Source organism: Notolepis coatsorum (assembly GCF_963971535.1).
Source record: "Notolepis coatsorum genome assembly, chromosome: 1".
Taxonomy (NCBI): Eukaryota; Metazoa; Chordata; class Actinopteri; order Aulopiformes; family Paralepididae; genus Notolepis; species Notolepis coatsorum.
In genome coordinates this window covers 303369044-303389776 of record NC_140165.1, presented here as the reverse complement: position 1 = coordinate 303389776, position 20733 = coordinate 303369044, and the positions used below count along the sequence as shown (strand labels likewise).

Here is a 20733-nt window from a genome sequence, read left to right as displayed (position 1 = left end):
CCTACCTCTTTTGAGTTGTTCCCCCTACCTCTTCTGAGTTGTCCCCCCTACCTCTTTTGAGTTGTCCCCCCTACCTCTTCTGAGTAGTTCGCCCTACCTCTTTTGAGTTGTTCCCCCTACCTCTTTTCAGTTGTATGCCCTACTTTTTAGTTGTATGCCCTACTTTTGAGTTGTTCCCCCTACTTTTGAGTTGTTCCCCCTACCTCTTTGAGTTGTTCCTTGCGGAGTTTGTACTCCCGTTTCTGGGATTCTAAGAAGCTGTTGAGCTCTTTCTTCTGCTGGCTCTGAATGTGCTGCTGGAACTTCTTCTCATCGTTGCTAAACGTCTTTGCCTGCAGAAAGACAAACAGGGTAGATGAGCAGGGATTCATGTTGAAACTGTACAGCAGTAACTTGTGCTTTGTGATCCAATGGGGGGGGTTAACACGAATAAGAACGTACATCTTTCTCCATGGACGCCTGGTGCTTCTTGATGAGTTTCTCCATCTCCTGGGCAAAGCTGTACCTTTGGTTCTCCAGCTCCTTGTCCAGGCGGAGTCTGTGCTCGTCCATCTCGGCCTTCACCTTGTTCTCCAGAGCCATCAGCTGCTTCTGGTGCTGCCTCCGCATGCGCTTGTAGCCAGACATCTGCTCCCGCAGCTCAGAATCCTGCTCGTGCTCCTTCATCTGACGTGTGACCTGGCGCACACACAGACACACAAGGGTCATTATCACTAACTAGAGTATCACTTGGCAACAGCGATGACGGTTCCCATAATTCACATAAGATACCAGTTCTAAAAGCGATAGAATCAGACCATGCACTCAATTGATCCTCAATAAATAATTTCCACAAACTAGGAAGTTCATATTGCAAGGATTCAGTATTTCCAAGCTTTCAGGTACCTTTCAATCCCTTAAAATCAATAGAAATACAAAAAGATAACCTGTACAATACAGATAGGGGTCAATATTATGACCACAATATACAACTTCTGAGTATGGTATATATGGTATTTGTAAAGCACATTAATGTCCCCATGGGCTGGACAAGTTTTCTTGAAACAAGTCAAGAAGAAACATAAAAAAAAAAAAAAAAAAAATGATGTTGACAATCACTGGAGGACTGATTCAAAATTGTAGAATCAATCTCCCGGTCTCAGCTTGGCGGTCCTTAGGTTAAACTATTGAACGAACACATGACAGCAGGTGCAGGCTCTTACCAGAGATGCTGTGCGTATGGTGGCAAAGTGCTCTCGGTTGCGTTTGGGCCGTGGGGTGTGTGCCGGGGGGGACTGGGGCTCCGTGGGCCGCGTGTGAGGTTCAGATTCTTCGTGATAGATTGGCGTCTCCTCCTCCTGCGGATCAAACGACACAAACCCTTGTCAACAACATACTGAAGGAGAGGCAGAGGCCACGACAACTCAAGAGTTACAATGATAGAATGAATCTCATCTCATCTCATAACAAGTAAACGGTCTCATTCCAGAATGAGAGTCACAACTTTTCAGACCAAATGTTTACGTGCACGGAGGTACAAGTAAATATTACAGAGAACACAAGGAGGTTATCACTGTATATTTTGAAATAAGAAGCAGAATAGTGTATATGCAGAAACATCATATGTAGCTATTAGGGACGTTAATGATTAATCAATGCTTCATTAACGGTCGTTAAGAATTTGGTGGAATTTGCTCAATCTAACGTTGCTATGAAATAAAGATATTGATTATGAACGTGTAACGTCAGTGTCGTCTTGAACTGTATCAACGTGAGGAGATATTTTACTACGTGGCAGCAATGAGACATCCTATCCTGGGATCATACGACAAACCCTCATCAACAAAATACTGCACAAGAATCAGAGGCTACGATTGGACGACTCTATAGTTAAAATGATATAACGAATCGTCTTTTTTTTTTTTTTTATCCACCTTTTCTCCCATTTTTCTATATTTTCTCCCATCCCAATTTCGTATCATCCAATTCAACCCTCCCCTGTCACAAACGCTGTTTCTTGCCTCCCACAAGCCAGCTGCAATGTGGACTAAGTCATACATAGCACAAGTCCCCTCCGGTACTTGAGGTAACAGCAGTCGCATCTTTTCACCTGCGCAGCTCGATCTCTCAGTGGCGAGGAGTAACGCGTGGGAGGCTCACGCTGCCCCCGACACTTCCTGATTCTACTGCGCAGGCGCACCAACCGACCTGTAGGAGTCGCTGTCCACAACGCCCGATCCCCACCCATCAGTTTCCCACCCCCTAATACGGCCAATGTGTATTAGTATGGACGACCAGCTAAACTGAAAGCAAATGTGGAGCGCTGGGCTCGAATAGCCGAGCCCAGCGTCTCCAGATTTCATGGCGAGCGCCTTGCCCACTACGCCACGTAGCCGCCCACGAATCTCGTCTTTTATACATATAACAAGTAAACAGTCTCATTCCAGAATGAGATATTCACCTCAACTTTTCAGACAATATTTATTACACGGGAGGTAAAACTCACCTTTTTTGCATTTCTAAAACATGGCGTAATGAATCAAATAACAACCTTTCTCTCCATAATGGAGAGACATTTCTTTTTGTAACGAACCCCCTTTAATTCTACTCCACATAGCGGTGACGTCGCTGGATTCCGTGCACACACCACCCACCGGTTTGAGGTTGATGACGGAGCTGTTGGACATAACGGTGTGGTCTCCCTCCATGACGTCCAGCTCGCTCTTGTCGTCGCCGGCGTCCGTCAGACTGTTGACAGAACTGCTCTGGGAGCTGGCACTGATGGACATGCTGGGGATGGACTGGTTGCTCCCGACACTGTTCACCGTGCCCGTCCTGCCCACGCCGTGCTCCCCTTCCTGAGGACAACGCATAGCAACGGATTGTTAACCAATACTCGTCAGCATCTGTGGAAGTGTGACTTTTCAAATAAATAATTTCTTTACGCAATCTTCAACACAGGAGAAAAGAAAAGAGAACCAGATAGAGAATGAGAGAAAGGGACAGAAAGACAGACGAGAGAAACAGAGAGAAAGAGACAGACAGATAAGATATTAAATAAATAATTTCTTGAACACAATCTTCAAAACAGGAGAAAATAAGAGAATGAGAGAAAAATAAACAGAGAGAGAGACAGATATTAAATAAATCATTTCTTGAACACAATATTCATCACAGGAGAAAAGAGGAGAGGAGAAGAGAGAGAGAGAAAAGAGAGGAGAGAAAAGAGAGGAGAGAAAAGAGAGGAGAGAAAAGAGAGAAGAGAAAGAGTGTCAGTGACCTCATCCTCGTCCGCAGCCTCGGCAGTGGGTCCGTTGTGCGCCTCGTGGAACAGGATCTTCTTCATCTTGCGGTACTGCAGGTTGTCCAGCTCCCGCACTGCATCCTTGGTCCGCAAGATCAGGTCCATCAGAACCGAGTCTGGCCGGTGCCGCTGTACAAACGCATGCTGAGGGGGGAGGGGGGAGACCGTTGAGCACATAGTCCAGATTTCTGATGTCCTCGGTTAGATATCTATTCTTGGATTAAAGGGGAACTACGCTCATTTTCAGATTTCACATGTTATTATGATCTAAAAACACATCCGTCAACCTGGAGGTCCGTGGACCTGGCATTCTCAGCTGGACCCCCAGGTTGAATTTGCTTAGGAATACATTTTGGCAGCGCTAACCTTAGCTACCGGTGCGGTACTGACATATTCCTGTTGCCAAAGACAGGACGGTAGTGGTGCATTGTGGACCCCTCACATGACCCACCGGACATCACAGGAGCTTTATGGAAATCTTTTACTTCATCAAGTGAATTATTGCCAATTCATCATACCTAGTCAGTGAAAGCCGAGGTGAGTTATCATGTGATATCATGCCTGCTTGTCAATTCTACTCGGTCTCCAATAGTCCAGAACCAGTTTAGAATAGAATTCCTAATTTTACAAACTCTTGTGGGTGAATACTTAATTGAATCCTAATGCCAGTGTAATAATTTAAATCTGTAAAAAGGACATTTATAATAAGCCAATATCCATAAACGCCTCCTTACCCACCTTTTAAATAAATAGCCTGTGTCGTTGAGGCACCAGAGAATGAACAGAAGTCCACTTGCAACAACACATTGAGCTGGTATGCACAAATTGACCAATTAACCTAGTGACCTCAGGAAAATGCTTTTTATAATAATTTATTTAATAATAATTGTAGTTATTATTATGTGTCCGGCCCGTGAAATCATCTGTATTTTTCATTTCGGCCCCGTTGGTAATTCAGTTCGACACCCCTTACATAAACAACTCTCCCCCAGATTTGAGTGCTAAAATTCTAATTTGTGATGCCATCAGGTATTAAGTGTGAAGCTGCTCCATATACAGATGGTAAAGGTGACACTGAGAGCACCCAGGGGAATGTTCCTGATATACAGGTATATTTCCTGCTTCAGAGCGGATACCACTACTATAGAATAAAACTAATTTGGGTATAAAAAGGGAAATAATAGTGTGTGCGTGTGTGTGTGTGTGTGTGTGTGTCAGGTTGTACTGATGACATTGTGACCAGTGATCACTCTCCTGTCTTCACTACGTTTGAGGTCGGGGTCACGTCAGTTCGTCTCCAAGAAAGGTAGAGAGACCTCCACTATTTCTTTCTCTTCAACGAATTTCCCTCGGGATAAATGATGAAATGTATTTCTGTGGGTTCATTCATTGGCAACGGAGCGGCTCCAGACTTTATACTTGATGACGTCACAAGTTTGAGTTGTACATCTCTGGTTTCTGGCTTTGGGAGAGAGTAGCTCTTGTTCACAAATATTGATTGAACTTTCCCAGGTCATGGAAATAACTGGTCGTAATTCTTGATCTGGGTCGTGTTCCCCTGTAGTGTTATCCCAAGTAACTCCTACCTTCAACAGCTCCTCAGAGTTGGGTCTGTCTTGGGGGAATTTTTGAAGGCAAGAATCTACAAAGTTGCGGAAATAATCCGTCCTAGAGTGGGTTACAAAAAGTAGAAAGATAAGTACTGCGGAGTAGATTTATGGAACCTTGTTTATTTATTAAACAACACAACCCCCTCCGTCCAGATCAGTCTATATTGCTCACCATTCACTTGACAGCAGGATTGGGCTTTCATTCTGCGCTATGTGGTATAAGGCACTCATCGCATTCATATTGAACAGTGGAGGCTTCCTCTCAGCTGCAAACACAAATGACAGGTCATATAAAAGGTGCCAGTACATATACACACAGTAACACAAATTACAGGTGATATAAAAGATGCCAATACATATACGCACAATATATATATATATTCATTAAGAATTTTGTTGATCACGTGGAATTTGATCAATCTAACGTTTCTATCAAATAAAGACATTAATTATGAACAACGTGTAACATCAGTGTCATCTTGAATTGTATCAACGTGGGGAGATATTTTACTACGTGGCAGCAATGAGACATCTCCTCTACCAGAGAGCTCAATTTAACTCTTTCTAGGAGACAGAGAAGACTAGCCTCACGCAGCCGTACTCTGCATTGTGATCATGCGAGCAGCCGCCGTGCAACAGAAAGGTTCGTCTCACGGAAGCTCAGCTGTCAGCATTTGTTTACGTTGCTAGTTGTGTGAAAACATTGCCGGCAACTTTTTCTTCAACATCATCATGGATTCCATGAATGAAGATTCCTTTTTAAATATATATTTTTTTACAGACACTGACCCACATTTATATGAGCCGGAGTATATGGACTAGGAATGGGCATTTTAAAGAAAAATCCAGATCGATTGATCGCATGCTATACTCGATTGATCATGTATTACTCGAAAAGGGGGGGGGGAAAAACGTATTTTTTTCCTAATTTTGTTCATTCACGTATATATATATATTATTTTTAATTATCTACTTTTTCTCACATTTTTCTATTTTTCTCCCATCCCAATTTCATATTTGTCCAATTCTACCCTCCCCTGTCTCGAACACTGTTAGGCCATGCCTCCCACAGGCCAGCTGCAATGTGGACGAAGCCTTGCATCACGTGTCCCCTCCGGTACACGAGGAGGCAGCCGTCGCATCTTTTCACCTGCACAGTGCGATCTCTCAGCAGCAAGGGTCTGTGTGGGAGGGACACGCCGCCCCCGTTGCTTCCTGATTCTGCTGCGCAGGCGCACCAACCGACCTGTAGGAGTCGCTGTCCAAATCGTCCGATCCCCACCCACCAGCTTCCCACCCCTAACGCTGCCAATTGCGTTAGTATGAACGACCAGCCAAGCTGGTAGCAATGCCGAGAGCTGGGCTCGAACCCAGCATCTCCTGCATTAGTGGCGAGCGCCTTGCCCACTGTGCCACTTAGCCGCCCATTCACGTATATATGTTTAAGGAAACCAACAAACAGTTATAATCTTACACATACTTGTGAAAAGATATTTCTCATAGCTACGAGTCACGCCCATCCCTAATATGGACGAGGAGCCCCAGCCCTGCGGGGAGGAGGAGAGGGTGAGAGAGGAGGCTGAACGAGCTGAGCCAGGTAAAGGCTATGTAACTTGTGCACATAACTAACGTTTGCACATAACTGCCCAATTGCACATTGGCCCTGCTAAATATTCCATCCCACTGTATTGTAATTTTCTATTCCAATTAGTGTATATACTTGACCACATCGTGCACAGTTGTACAGCCCTGGCCTATTTTTATTTTATAATTCTATTCTATTGTGCTTCTATTTCAATTTAGTTTATATCCCATTGTATTTTATTTTACAGTTGTACAGCCCCGGACTATGCTTATTTTATAATTCTATTCTATTGTGCTTCTATTTTTATTTATATCCCATTGTATTTTATTCCACCTTTTTATTTTACAGTTGTACAGCCTTGACATATTTTTATTTTATTATTCTATTCTATTGTGCTTCTATTTTAACTTAGTTTATATTCCATTTTATTTTATTCCACCTTGTTATCTTATTATCTGTCCATTAATGTTGCACCAAAAACAACCAAATCAAATTCCTTGTACCGGTATGTGAAAACTACTTGGCAATAAAGACCTTTCTGATTCTGATTCTGACGTAGCTACGTACGCTCGTCTGTGCCGAACACTAAACGGGTACGGTGCGTTAAAACGTTAGCATGGACCGTGGCAGAGCAATTACTGGACAGTGGACACACAAGGATGAAACAAACGCAAACCATGTCATCTCATAATGGTGAGTTGATGAGATTATTTGCCAAGTAGTCAGCGTATGAGGTTGTTTTCACTGGTCTTTTATTGAAATGTTCTACTGCTACAAAAATATTTATGGTCAATTAATCCATTGCATGAATATGTTGTCAGAATATATCCATATCTTTATGTGAAAATAAAGATTTGATTGAGAAAAACACACATTTAGTATTTTTTTTATTGTTTTTTTTTCTTTTATAAAAGAATAGTGATTAATTTATTGTTAACGTCGTCAATGGTTGAGTAAGGAAATGTCTTCAAATCTGCAACCCTACTAGCTACCTCTAGGTAATGACCACAGATAATATTGGCTCTGCTCAAGTTCAAGTTCAAGTTTTGTTTTATTCGTCACATATAAGATACATGTACCGGTACATTATAGTGAAATGCTTGGTTCTGTATGACCCTCCTGAGATTGTGCTTCATACAGTAAAAAATAGTAAAAGAATAGAAAAAGAAAAATAATCTCTAAGCAGACTTGAGGAATGTCTCCTCGTTTCTGTTGTTAACATTCAACGTCGTCAGATTGCATTTCAGAAAGGAAGGTCGGTCACAACTCAAAACTCTTTCAAAACAAATGTCTCATTTTGTGGGATTACGGGATATATAATAGAGGATAAACGCCTGACAAATCAGACCGCGGGAACTTGAGAGGAAAGAAAGATTCAGCCTATTTGTTTTTCTCAACAGCTCCTAGATATTGCCAAGAGAGGTGACAGAAAGCAAGCAGTGAAGCGACAGGAGCGGTCAAGGAACGGCCAACCTACCTAATTCAATGCAGGTTATTCCCAGAGACCAGATGTCCACTTTTCCATCATACTGACCCTCGTCCATAGCCAAGATTACTTCAGGGGCCATCCTGGGAATGTGCGAGAGCAAATGTGTTTAGCTCAACGAGACCGACGCGAGGCCCTATTAGAAGAAATATTTGGAAGACGTGCACAGACAAGGGTGCATGATAAAAAAAAAATGAAAAAGAAAACAGAATGTTGCAACATACCAATATGGCGTCCCCACAAAAGAGTTGGCTGGAGAGCCGACGGAGGCAGAACCGAAATCTGCGAGTTTCACCTGCCCCGGCTCCGTCAGCAAGATGTTCCCCGCCTTGATGTCTCTGCCAGACAAAGAGAGAGTTTGATTAGAGCTTAATTCTGTCGTCACGTCAACTCCCCCAGAGGTACGTACGACCCCGACACCCAAACTCACCGGTGAATCATGTTGTGGGAATGAAGATACGCCAACCCCTGCAGAGCACCGTGGGTGATCGCCGCAATCTCTTGTTCTTGTAGGGGTTTCTTGTGAACTGGAGGGAAGGAGCAGATGCAACAGACGGATCACAAATCCTGAGAGTCACAAGGGGAGAACTTCAAGACGGACTACTTGCGTCACAATGATCATAAGTTGTTCACAAACATTTCCATCTCACCTTCCAAGAGATCTGAAGCGGAGCCTAGACAATACTCCATTACCAGCTAGAAGGAAAGAAAGGGCTTCTTTGAGAAATCGATGCACCGCTAAACAGTCGTGATACAATATCAATATGGCCGCTGATGTCGTGGTGTAGTCTTACCCAGGCGGTGTGCTCTCGTAGGTAACATCCTTTGTACTCGATGCTGTTCGGGTGCTGTATCTTCTGCAGGAATTTCACCTCCTTAATTATATCTTGCCATTTCTAAAAGAGGTTAGAAGAGAAGAAGGTTTTTATATCCACCCAGAGGAGACGAGGGTGTACTTTGTTTACAAGAATGATTTGACAAATCCCAGACGTTCCAAAATTAAATCTTACGGACAGAATGTTGGAAAATATGTCCAGTGGATTATGTTCCAGTTCTCAGTATGAACAAATACAATTAAAATAATTTAAATCGGAAATCTTCAAATGAAAAATGTTGTTCTATGACCGATTTCTCTCACTAATTCACACACACGCAATAATCGGCTTAATAGAATACAATAGAACATAGAGTAAATCCAGTAGAATACAGACAAATTGTTGCCAAGAAAGCTGGATTTTGTGTCAAACGTGTGCAGAATTCTTTAAGCCAAGTCGGATAAATTCCGACCCACAGGCAATAGAAGCTATAAATGACAGATATGCACATTTCTGAACCATATGACTCACTCTAGAAATGTCACGTTTTGTCCACAAGGCGTACTCAGATCAGATGTACGGAGAGATGAAGAGCGAGGTGGACAGACTCGTTACATTACAGAAATAAATAAGATGACAAGCAAAGTCTCATCATTAACCTCGGATAGAATGTGTTTGAGTTTTTTTTTTAAAACATGCAGCTAGGTATCCTAAGAATGGGAAAGGTTGTATGCATATATATATATATACTGTGTATATATTATATATAAATAAAACATAACACTGTACCACTGCAAGTACCCATCTGCCAAGCCCTAGGGCGGGTTTAAGATTTCCATTTTGGGATTGTTTCTTATCCAACAAAAAAAAAACGTTTCCAAATGAAATGGCCATTTAATTCTTGTAGTTTTGCCCAGAAAGTTAAGATTAGCTATCTGCACTTCTAGATTTGCCATTATAAGCTAACAAGCGCAGCACTTCCTTCCATATTTACATTTAGTCATTTAGCTGACGCTTTTATCCAAAGCAACTTACAAGTTATGTACAACAAGTCAGCAGGAAGGGTACAACCCTGGCAGCCAAGTAACATTGTTCGTCAAACAGTGTGGAACTTGAGTGCTACAGTCTTGATTCCTTAGTAGGAGAGTAAATACTAGTGACAGCAGACGGTACAAGGTTAGTATCTTTTCTTTTCAGATATTGAAGCTTCCCGGCAGCAAAGTGCTAACAGCTTTGTGTTTGGTGTAACGTCAATGCTGAGGGTTCCTCAATGAAGACGTACGAGTAAAGTAACACAGAAGATGAAGTACCTCATTGGACTGCTTTCCGTTGTACGACATCTTCTTGATGGCCACCACTTCACTTGTCCGCACATCCCGCGCCTGAATGATAAACGGATACAGTATTAGTCTCGATTTCTCATTCCTATAGAGTTATCATCCATCCTTTATCAGTGCAGAAATACTGCTAACTAGTTAAAACAAACTTTTGGTGGATGGTTTATACGGACCAATTTGGCTAGACGGTAGTAGTAGTAGTAGTAGTTAGATTATATTCAAATGTATTGTCATTATACAGCACAAGTACAGTACAATGAAAAGAAGTTTGGCATCCAACCAGAGTGCAAATGTAGCAGTAAAGTACAACAATGATATACAATGTACAGGTGATTAAACTGGGGGACAGAATATACAAATGAGTACTAATCAGATGTATGTACAGAGTTGTAGTATAATATGTACAGTGATACAGGTGTAAAGACAGTATGGTAGTAGTCATACTGTATAGCAGTGTAACTAGTAAAAGTAGGATACGTAATCAGTAGGGCTGTACCGAATAGTTCGAAGCCTCATTCATAACATTGACATTAGAATTCTAAAATCAACATAAAAATAAAAAATAAAGTATATATACAAATAAAAAAATTATATTTGTTTTATGCGTCTATTCATTCTGTTTAAACCAATGGGCTTTTTCTTCACAGTTGCAGATAAAGATTAGGCTACACTAATATTATAGTATTATAGTATATGACTCGTCATAACATTTTTAATAAAACATTTAACATCAATGATGAAGCCTATCTGCATCCGCTTGGCGCTCCATCAAGACGTCACCTTCACTTCCGTGCCAACCGTGCCCTTATTGGATTATTTATGTTGACGAAACTGACGAGTTATATTCATTAAAGAAAGTTGATTTAATTGTTTTTTTTAAAGACTCATTTAATCAGATGAACACTATTAAAATTGAGGAATTTGTTTGAGGATATTTATAATTACTAAGTAATCAGTAGTAGTACTAGTAGCAGCAGCAACAGTAATAGTAGTTCTGGGGAGATGTTCCACCCTATTTTCAGCCACATGTAATCACCTGTAATTCCTAAACCCCATGGAACAGCCTACTTATGAGATCACATGGACAAACGAGACCGTTCCTGAAACTGTAGTCTATTCTGTATCCTAGCCCTAGTGTGGGATGTATTGTATATCCTAGCCCTAGTGTGGGATGTATTGTGTATCCTAGCCCTAGTGTAGGGTATATTGTGTATCCTAGCCCTAGTGTAGGATGTATTGTGTATCCTAGCCCTAGTGTAGGATGTATTGTGTATCCTAGCCCTGGTGTAGGATGTAGTGTGTATCCTAGCCCTGGTGTAGGATGTATTGTGTATCCTAGCCCTAGTGTAGGATGTATTGTGTATCCTAGCCCTGGTGTAGGATGTATTGTGTATCCTAGCCCTAGTGTAGGATGTATTGTGTATCCTAGCCCTGGTGTAGGATGTATTGTGTATCCTAGCCCTAGTGTAGGATGTATTGTGTATCCTAGCCCTGGTGTAGGATGTAGTGTGTATCCTAGCCCTGGTGTAGGATGTATTGTGTATCCTAGCCCTAGTGTAGGATGTATTGTGTATCCTAGCCCTGGTGTAGGATGTATTGTGTATCCTAGCCCTGGTGTAGGATGTATTGTGTATCCTAGCCCTAGTGTAGGATGTATTGTGTATCCTAGCCCTAGTGTAGGATGTATTGTGTATCCTAGCCCTGGTGTAGGATGCATTGTGTATCCTAGCCCTGGTGATTGGCGTCTGCGACTCTCGTCTGACTCATCGTCTAGAACTCTAGACCACATTGTCTCCCAGTTAGTAAGATGCTAAATGAAGAGCAACGGTGTCTCCACTCAACTCCAGACCCTCCTCCTGGTTCTCAGCTTCCAGCTTATTCTTTACAACATTTGTAAAAGTTATTATCGCCCGTGTTCATCGGGTATGAAATCGTATTATGGGCTTGGATAGGTTACGAAAGTGGGAATTTAACAATCCAGTTTGTAATTGTTTAAATACAGTTTGTAATAATGAAAACAAATTAACCGACTTTATTACATACAGGGACTTAACGGAATATTTTTGGGCACTTGTCAAATTGGGCTCACAGGCCGGATCGCTCCGCTTGTCCAGCGGATACGCTACTAGCATACTTACAGCAAACTATACTGACACTTCATTACCACTGTGCACATCCCATAGCTCGCCCTTTCCAAGATTACCGTCACAACGTGAACAGTTTGTTAAAGAATATGAATTGCATAGCCTAGAAAGCCCATTATTAAAAATGGAACATGTATGCAAGATGGTGCGATTAAGGCATTAACTACTGGCTATTCCACGGGCTTAAGACAAAGAGTAACATTGCTCTCTCTTTCCAGTAATTCCAAGGCGAGTGTAGTCACAGCTGCATCCTCATAGAGATGAGGCAGAAGAAGAAACCTGATGATAAGAGCCCGGACATGTTTATAAGTTGCAGTACTTCCAATAATGTTGGCACCCTGACGTACAGTAAAAACAAAAAGGGCCCCAGTTATTTTAAGACGAGGCTCTGTGAGATTGGTCTGAGCGCTCGGGAGGCAAACACCAGCAGTGTGCCATTTGAACCACAGCCATCACAGATAACAATGTTGTCTGTGGCAATCGACATGATTGATGAGTGAAAGGTTATATTCGGTATTCTCACGGCGCTTTTTGCAATACGATATGGCGCAGGGCCACAGCTCGTTGGCCATGGTTGTCGTTTAATGATAATCACCAGCTATTTGATTACAATCCTGTGTTGTGTAAAAGAAATAGCTCAAAATGTACCTTTTTAAACTAGCTTTTAAATGAATTATTATCTTTATGTTATTGTTTTATTTTTCTTTATTTCTATTATTTTTACTTAAATGTTTTAGTATCGTTTTTATAATTTTATTTGTTCTTTTTTATGTCTTATTTTACTGTTATTTTTTTTTCTTATTGTTTACAGTCTAATTTTGCTATTATTCTTTATTTTTTATCATCCTTTAGTTTCGTTTTTTGTGTAAAGCACTTTGAGCTGCAAGCTGTATGAATGGTGGTATATAAATAGTTATTATTATTATATTATTACCGTTTGCGACCAAGATGTCTGCGAAGTGCGATCCAATACTATGAATAGGCTAAAGGTCCAAAGTGTGGAATGAAGCTTTCGATAATTGTTCAATGAAGCTAAAAACACCCAGAATCAACACCTTAGCCGCACAGTCAAAGTAATAAGAGTTTGGAAATAATGGATGCGTTTCTGTACGAAAGCCTCTGGATCTCACTGTAAGACACGTTTGATTTTTCCCCACACTGTGTGAACAGTAACACTGGTCAGGAACACTGGCTGCTGCTTGGACCAGTGGTGTTCAGGGTTGCCCCTTCTAGGTTGTTGATTGTCAGTTAGGTTTTAGTCGATTAGTGATGAGAAATTATGGAATGCCTCTCTGATAAGCACTTCATTTAAAGAGCTCCTTCTGCATGATCACATGCCTTGTATATATCTTCTACCATTTCTTTTTAAGATCTTATTTTTAGCATGTATTTAAGTTGTTCATTCTATTGTGTGATCTGTGTGATGTTGTGTAGGGCGGACTAGCAAAAAAAGAATTTCATTGTACGGCAAACTGTCTGTTTAACTGCACATGACAATAAATCATCTTGAACGTGGGAAACACAATTTTACAGATGTGTCAATTCATTCAAGTGGACGATTAGTCAACAAATTCCACGACTATTAGTAGACTATGAATTTCTTTAGTCAAGGATGGCCCTTGTGATCTTCAAAATAAACTCATTCAATGAGAAATTTACTTGTCAGTCACAAACGAGCGAGTTATAGTTCTACCCGACAAGAAAGCTAAAAGATCGACTCATCGTGGTGAAATACTCACAAAATAGACGGCGCCGAAGCTGCCATGTCCGATCTCACGCAGGTCCTGGAAGAGCTTCTCTGGGTCTTCCTTGAAGAAGAGCTCCGAGACATCGGGGTCCTTGAGGCTCCCCGCCCGACTGGCGTTGGGCATGCTGAGGGGGGGGGCTATCTGGATCTGCGACAGCGACGCGACAGCCCCCACCAACGACTCATCTGCAGGACAGTGGCCTCATACGTGTTCAAACCTGCAGGGATGGGGAAAGAACAGATTGGGTACATGAACAAGGGATTAAGAGGGGTGACGAAGGCATGGCAAAACGTGCAGTAAATAGCCTAATTAATATGTGCTTCCCTGTGATGGGAATTAGAAAAAGCTTGTATCAATGCAGAGTGTTGCTGGAATCTAATGTTGTATGTAGTGATGCACGTTTTCACTGGCGATAAAGCCTTAACTCTAAAGTCAAAGCCCTCTTTCTCTGCTGTCCGAGTCCATCAGCTGCTGATAACAAGTATCTATCCAAGACTTGTACTGAATAATATAGGCCAGTTTAAAATAAACAAGATCAATTCCATGTTTTCCATTAAACAGATGGAATAACCCTCTTTATTTTATTTAGATGTCCTATGTTACAGAGTGACAGCTGAGCCTGAGCCATCAGATTTTAGTATTGGGGAAATTTTCCAATATCAATACCCTTTTGAAGCTGGGTAAATCAGCCCAATTATCCAATAATGGTGTCAATTTGGTTGAATAAATACATCACTTCGCTAGAACACTGCGATTTTAATTGCAGTTCAGCGAGTAGTATCTTGGTTGTGTGATGTGGTCTGTCACAACTTTCCAATCGCAAGAGAGACATGGGCTGGAGGTGAGCGAGAGTGGGCGAGGGACATTCACCGGAACACTATTAGAGCGACCGGCCGACCGTGCATCGACAGCAATGAAAATTCCAAAACTGTGTCGAGCCGACTCGAGCCTAATCAAATAGATGAGGTATGTGTGCTTTTGTGGCATGATACATGCATTAGTGTTTTATCTCAGGGGAAATTACATGTCAGAAAGTGGAAGCATGTGACTTGAATCCCCGGCACGTCATCGTTTATCCCAGAAACTCCCTTTATTTCCATTTCCATCACCCTTTATGGCATCTTCTCTTTATTGATATGCCAACAGCCAACTCTTCCACCTCGACAGCAAACCGCAACAAAATGTTTGTGATATTTAGCCCCCCCCCCCCCCCCCCCCCCCCCCCCAAGTGTCTGCCTTTTCCATTTAGGTTCTCTTATGCGCAAATTCAGAATTTGCATAAAAGGAGCTGGATGGAAACCCACCTTCAGACCAGATTGGACTGATCTGAGACCAGTCACATACATGGCTATTCCTATTCTTAGATGTGATAAATGTGGGCCCTGTCCTCTCCCTTCTATTAACATGTTATACGCGGTTCGGTTCTCACCATGTGACAATTGGGTAATTCAAACGTGGCTCTCTAAAATCAGCCCTCTGACTCTCCCTCAGCTGAGCCCAAGAGAGCGGTGCCAGGGGAGGAGGGTACACACGGCCCGGGCAGTGATGCTGTCAGGTGGACTGCTGGAGAGGGGCCAGTTGGAGATCCTGGTCCACTCTGGGCTGAGTGCTGCTGAGGTAGGAAGAGATCGCTCTCCCTGTTTCCATAGTAACAGCGACTACAGTAAGAAAAAGCAGTGGGCTGAGTCCCGGTGATCTCCCCTCCCCTCCCTCACATCCCCAGTCACACTGGTATGCAGACAGACATGTGTAAGGAGGAGGAAACAAAGAAAATAGCCTTGTAGCCGCCGACGACCTCCTCTTCAAACAAAGAAACCCAACATTACAACACACTGACTGATGGCGAAATGTCATGAAGCTATGCGTCCAACAACAACAAAGCGTGCCAGGTAACACCGCACGACTCGTTCAACCTGAAACTCATCAACACGTGCTGTTCTGTCGCAAAATGGTAAATGGCGCGTTTATATTAGCATCTTTTATCCAAAGCGCTTTACAATTTGATCCTCACATTTTACCCATTCACTCACACATTCACACACCGACGGCGGAGGCGACCGTGCAAGGTGCCGACCTGCTCATCGGGAGCGGTTAAGTGTCTTGCTCAAGGACACTTCGACACGCTGCCCGGGGAGGAGCGGGAATCTAACCGGGAACCGGGATTACCTGACGACTGCTCTACCTCCTGAGTCACTGCCACCCCAAAACTCATTATGGTGAAGAAACATATGGCGCCGCTCCGATAAAATTGTTGAGATAATCGACAAAAACACACAAACACAGAGGAAACAACACCGGCCCATCGCTCCACTCTGGAGATCAAACTCTCAACTCGTGTGCCGCGTCTTGAACATGATGTCACGTTGTTGTGCCTCGTTATTACTGTAATGGAGTCATAACTGTGGAAAGTTTACCGAGGCCACGCAGCTCAGATGATCAGCAGCAAACTGATGCTGACGCCAGAGTCACAAGACTTGTCCTCCTCTCCCGGCTCGGGGAGGAGCAGCCCCCGGTCCCAGTACACATCTTTTGTCCCGCAACAACACTGGACAAGTCACTCGCCTGCACACACACACACACAGACGCAGCCACAGCCCCTGAAATAGAGGCTCATTAACATGTTGGACTGTGACTCTTTATTTCCTTTGTTCTCTGCTACATTGTTGCTGGTGAATGAGCTTTGTTGTCTTACATCTCACGATGGCGTTCTCTCTTTTTCCCCCCCAACTGCGAGCACGTGAGTGTGACAGTGAGTGATGATAACTGATACCCTCATGAAACACACTACTGCATGACTGACTGCCTACCAGCGCACACACACACACACACACGCACAAGAATGCAGCCGGACAGGACAACAAAGCTGGAGAGCTGGAATTCCCAATGCGTGCTCTCACTACACTGCATTTCTCAGCATTTCCTGTTCGCTCAGCTATAGGAGGCAATGAAGGGGGCATGATGAGCAATTTGGGCTTCTCATTACTGGCATTCACTGACAAAACACTGGAACATTTGACATGATTTATCTTCGACATTATATCAGCGTAGTCCTCCATGAGTTTTCATCACTTTAGGAATGTAAACAAGCAAGTCCGACAAAGAAATTCATTATTAAAGACATGATCATGTCATTGTAAATCTATATTCTCTTTGCGGAAAATATGGTATTATCCAGCCCTCACCTTCTGATGATTCAGTGATAACCAGAGCTGCCCCTTTTGGGTTATTATTATTAGTCACCTGCAACTTTTTAAGTCAACTACTCATTTGAAGTTTTTATTTTTTTTACCCCCACCTATGAAGTTATTTCCTGTTACAAAAGATGAGCATATTAACATATATTATTCGGCACTAGATTTCAAGAGGTCCTTCTGCATGGTTGCATTCATTTCCAGAACAGCAATGTGTGAAATGTTAAGAGTTGTGTTGATTAAATTTACTATTCAAGTAATCTACTAAATCCAATCATCATCAAGTGGAGGGCAGACCTTTGAGATGATTTAATATAGGCTACACCCATAAACTGCGTTAAGTGAGCTCAGTAGTGGCAAGTTCCATCCTTTTGCCATTCCAGTCCATGACAAACAGCAATGATTTGATTTCAGTGTAATTCAGTGACACTGTTCAAACTGTAAACTAAAAAGCTACATTTAATGTCAATGATGTTTATATTACTCTTTGATGCCAAACTTGTAAAGGAAACAACTGCGATAGCAGTAGCCTACATTGATTCCAAGTTATGTTGAACTTGTAAGCCTAGATGACACTAATAAAAATAAACAAGCAGCTGAGCTTAATCAATAAGAGGGGCATACCATTCCATGATTGATTGAAAACTTTATTAACAGATTGCAGAATGGGTACAAATACAGTACAGCTCAATACACACAATTGTTAAGGGGATGCAGACCAGAGAAAGACTTTCGTCTTGTTAACATCAGGGTCCCCCATTTTCAATTAATCATAAAAATGATACCATTCCAATGCGGGGTATTGTAAAATCTATCATGTCAGTCTTCAAAATAACGTGGGTTTTTCCCCCACCAAGAGTTACCTACCAATTAACAAATCAACTAGTATATTTGTGGCAAAGTGACAGCAGATACCTGCCTATAGCTACTACCTGTGGCTATTGGCATAACATTATTTAAGTTGCTCCATAACGTTAGAGCACTGGGCTTCTTACCCACCAGGTTCCAACAGCTGGAGCAGCGGTTTCGCAAGAGAAATGGCAACAAGCTTGAAGAAGCTACCCTTGTTGTGTACAGTCTCCACAATCCACCAAGTTACACACATAACGTTACACAGCACACATATTAATCGAAGTCTCTGTTCGAGAGACTCCCAAGACCAAAGCTAGCTATCGTTAGCTGTTTAAGTTAGCTAGAGGCAACAAGCAAAGTTAGTCAAAAGACATCGATATGGTGATACAAGTTTGATGAAGTGTCACTTGTTTCTTATAATATAGACACGAAGTATACCACAAAGCGTTCAAAACACCAATACATTCGGATATAGCCAAATTTGTCAGCTTGTGAAATAATAATGATGGCTAGCTAGCTAACGTTAGCTCTCGACAGACAGCTTGTTAGCCTGTTAGCTGGAACTCACCCTTCTGCTCTGACAGGCCGGGCTTCAGCGTCGAGCACACAATGTCGTGTAATTCAACCAATTTGGGGATAAGGAGTGTACTTGTCCAAAACACCGTCCGCTGCGATACTCCCCTGTACTAAATTCTAAACGAGTCTCGATGTTGTCAGTCGATTATTTCCGACGGATTTCCAAAATATAAGCAGGCTAAAAAAAATAAATCCCCACCCTTGAACTAACGGGCTGCCAGACTTCTCTAACCCACTCCCAGCAGGCAGCTCCAACAAAGATGGCCGCCGAGCGTTCCACCGCCTCCCCTAGTGAAGAGAGAGTAGGGTCCAGCTGCAGCGCCGGAGAATCCTCTCACTGGGCAAGTTAGGCTGGTAAAGCTATGCCTCCTAAAGTGTGAAAACGGAAGTACAGGAAGTACCAACTACAGGCTTTCCGGTTTCGACAAAACAACTATAGAAACGTGTGAAGTGCACAATATTTCCTCGTTTAAGCCACTGCAATGGCTTTGCCTGAAGAATTTACTACATGACCGGGACGTTCTAGCTTGTTTGCCGACAGGATTCTGGAAAAGTTTGGTCCGTTCGGAGGCAGCTTCCAGGGGAAGTACATACACCGAAAATTCACACTTTTTTTTTTTTAATCTTTTTCCCCCTCCGTTTTCCTCCGATTTTCTCCCATCCCAATGTTAGTCGTTATGCCAATTCCCAATCCCCTTCCTGGTCGCTGCGCACTTACCCCCCACAGTCGGTCTGGGAGAGTGGAGGCTATCACGTGCTTCCTCCGACACACGTCTAGCCAATCAACGCTTCTTTTCACCTGGCAGCGCGGACTCTCACTGAGAGGGTGTAAGGTGTGGAAGGATCACACTACCCCCCTTAGATCCTATCCGCGCTGAGCAGGCGCCCCGACCAAACTGTAGGAGTCGCTGTTTACAACGACCCGGACCCGCCCCGCCAGCTTTCCCACCCTCTAATACAGCCAATTGTATTAGTGTGAACGGCCAGCCAAGCTGGTGACAACGCCGGAGCTGTGAGCTGGATTCGAACAGGTGAATCCAGCGTCTCCGGTGTTGGTGACGAACGCAATCTCCGCTACGCCACCTGACAGGGAAATTCACACTTTCGATCGTAGTGCTCTACCAGTCTTTATCTCACGGAGGAGATAAAACTGGGAATGAGGTTACTCACTGGGCAAGCCTGTGGCAGCCATGAACCTACTTTCTATAGAAGCAGCTCGGAGGTGCGCTGTTTTAACACTTTAATTACCAGCCATGCGGTGCGCCTTACCCTCTCATATTTGTGAACGCATAAACTATGTCTTAAATTATGGCTATGTGTCTAATCTGGCCATCGCTTATCAATGACTTGTTTGCAGTCAACATTGTCGAAACGGATTGTTTTTTAATCGGTTCATTTCCGTTTTATACCATTTTGAAAAACCCTTGTTTTCTTGAAAGTTTCAGGAAAATATAAAGTTTCTGTGATAAACGCCCTTTACTAGAATATTCTGGAATACACAAAAAACGTTGAAATTTTTCGGCCTATTTATGAATAGTTTTCAAATAAACGCTCGATTATCGATAGTATATGTGTACTTATGCACACTATATAAGCGGGCTGAACATTTTAATCTCTTATTTCCTGATCGCACACATTTTATTGCGTTTATTGATCCAGCGCTGGGTACTGGAAATATGTATTCCACACTGTTTTGCGGCTCGGCAATGACTTGGATCCCCTCGGGTGGCTTCCCCGAGAAGTAAAACGAGGAAGCTGGATTCCCCCCCCCCCATGTGTTTCATTCAGTCTAATCCAATGGGGTGCAGTACAACAGGGAGAGACGATAGGGGGCGGTATTTTCCCAATGGAGCTCAGAGAGAGTTTGCAGCACTAACGTGAGACTAGATTGATGAAATATGATAAAAAAAAACGACAAAAAGGCGATATTTATCGTCGCTGGCACTCAAAGTGTTATGTGAGCGTGTGTTATTGGATTGATTGATTGATTGAACATTTTATTAATGTCCGCCTTGTTTCGAACTGGTTATGCTTAGGCCCTCTTTCGAAGTCGCCCTCTTTCGAAGTCGGTTATGCTTAGAGTTTGGAATCAGGGCTGGTGGTCTA

The 20733-nt window shown here is 42.7% G+C and overlaps 1 protein-coding gene across 1 annotated transcript in view; it reads right to left on the bottom strand.

The window, feature by feature from the left end:
• The window catches only part of taok1a (TAO kinase 1a), a 38258-nt gene extending 19422 nt beyond the window's left edge, over positions 1-18836 (bottom strand). Inside the window, exons 1-15 of the mRNA XM_084319221.1 lie at positions 18620-18836; positions 14000-14225; positions 10090-10161; positions 8759-8860; positions 8615-8660; positions 8395-8491; positions 8189-8302; positions 7956-8047; positions 5066-5159; positions 4870-4951; positions 3260-3427; positions 2634-2837; positions 1203-1337; positions 442-678; positions 204-332 (exon numbers count right to left, since the gene is read on the bottom strand). Of these exons, the coding sequence (XP_084175347.1) occupies positions 204-332; positions 442-678; positions 1203-1337; positions 2634-2837; positions 3260-3427; positions 4870-4951; positions 5066-5159; positions 7956-8047; positions 8189-8302; positions 8395-8491; positions 8615-8660; positions 8759-8860; positions 10090-10161; positions 14000-14131 (1704 nt within the window). The 5' untranslated portion in view covers positions 14132-14225; positions 18620-18836. The remainder of the gene's footprint in view (positions 1-203; positions 333-441; positions 679-1202; positions 1338-2633; positions 2838-3259; positions 3428-4869; positions 4952-5065; positions 5160-7955; positions 8048-8188; positions 8303-8394; positions 8492-8614; positions 8661-8758; positions 8861-10089; positions 10162-13999; positions 14226-18619) is intronic.
• Between the last annotated feature and the right edge of the window lie 1897 nt (positions 18837-20733).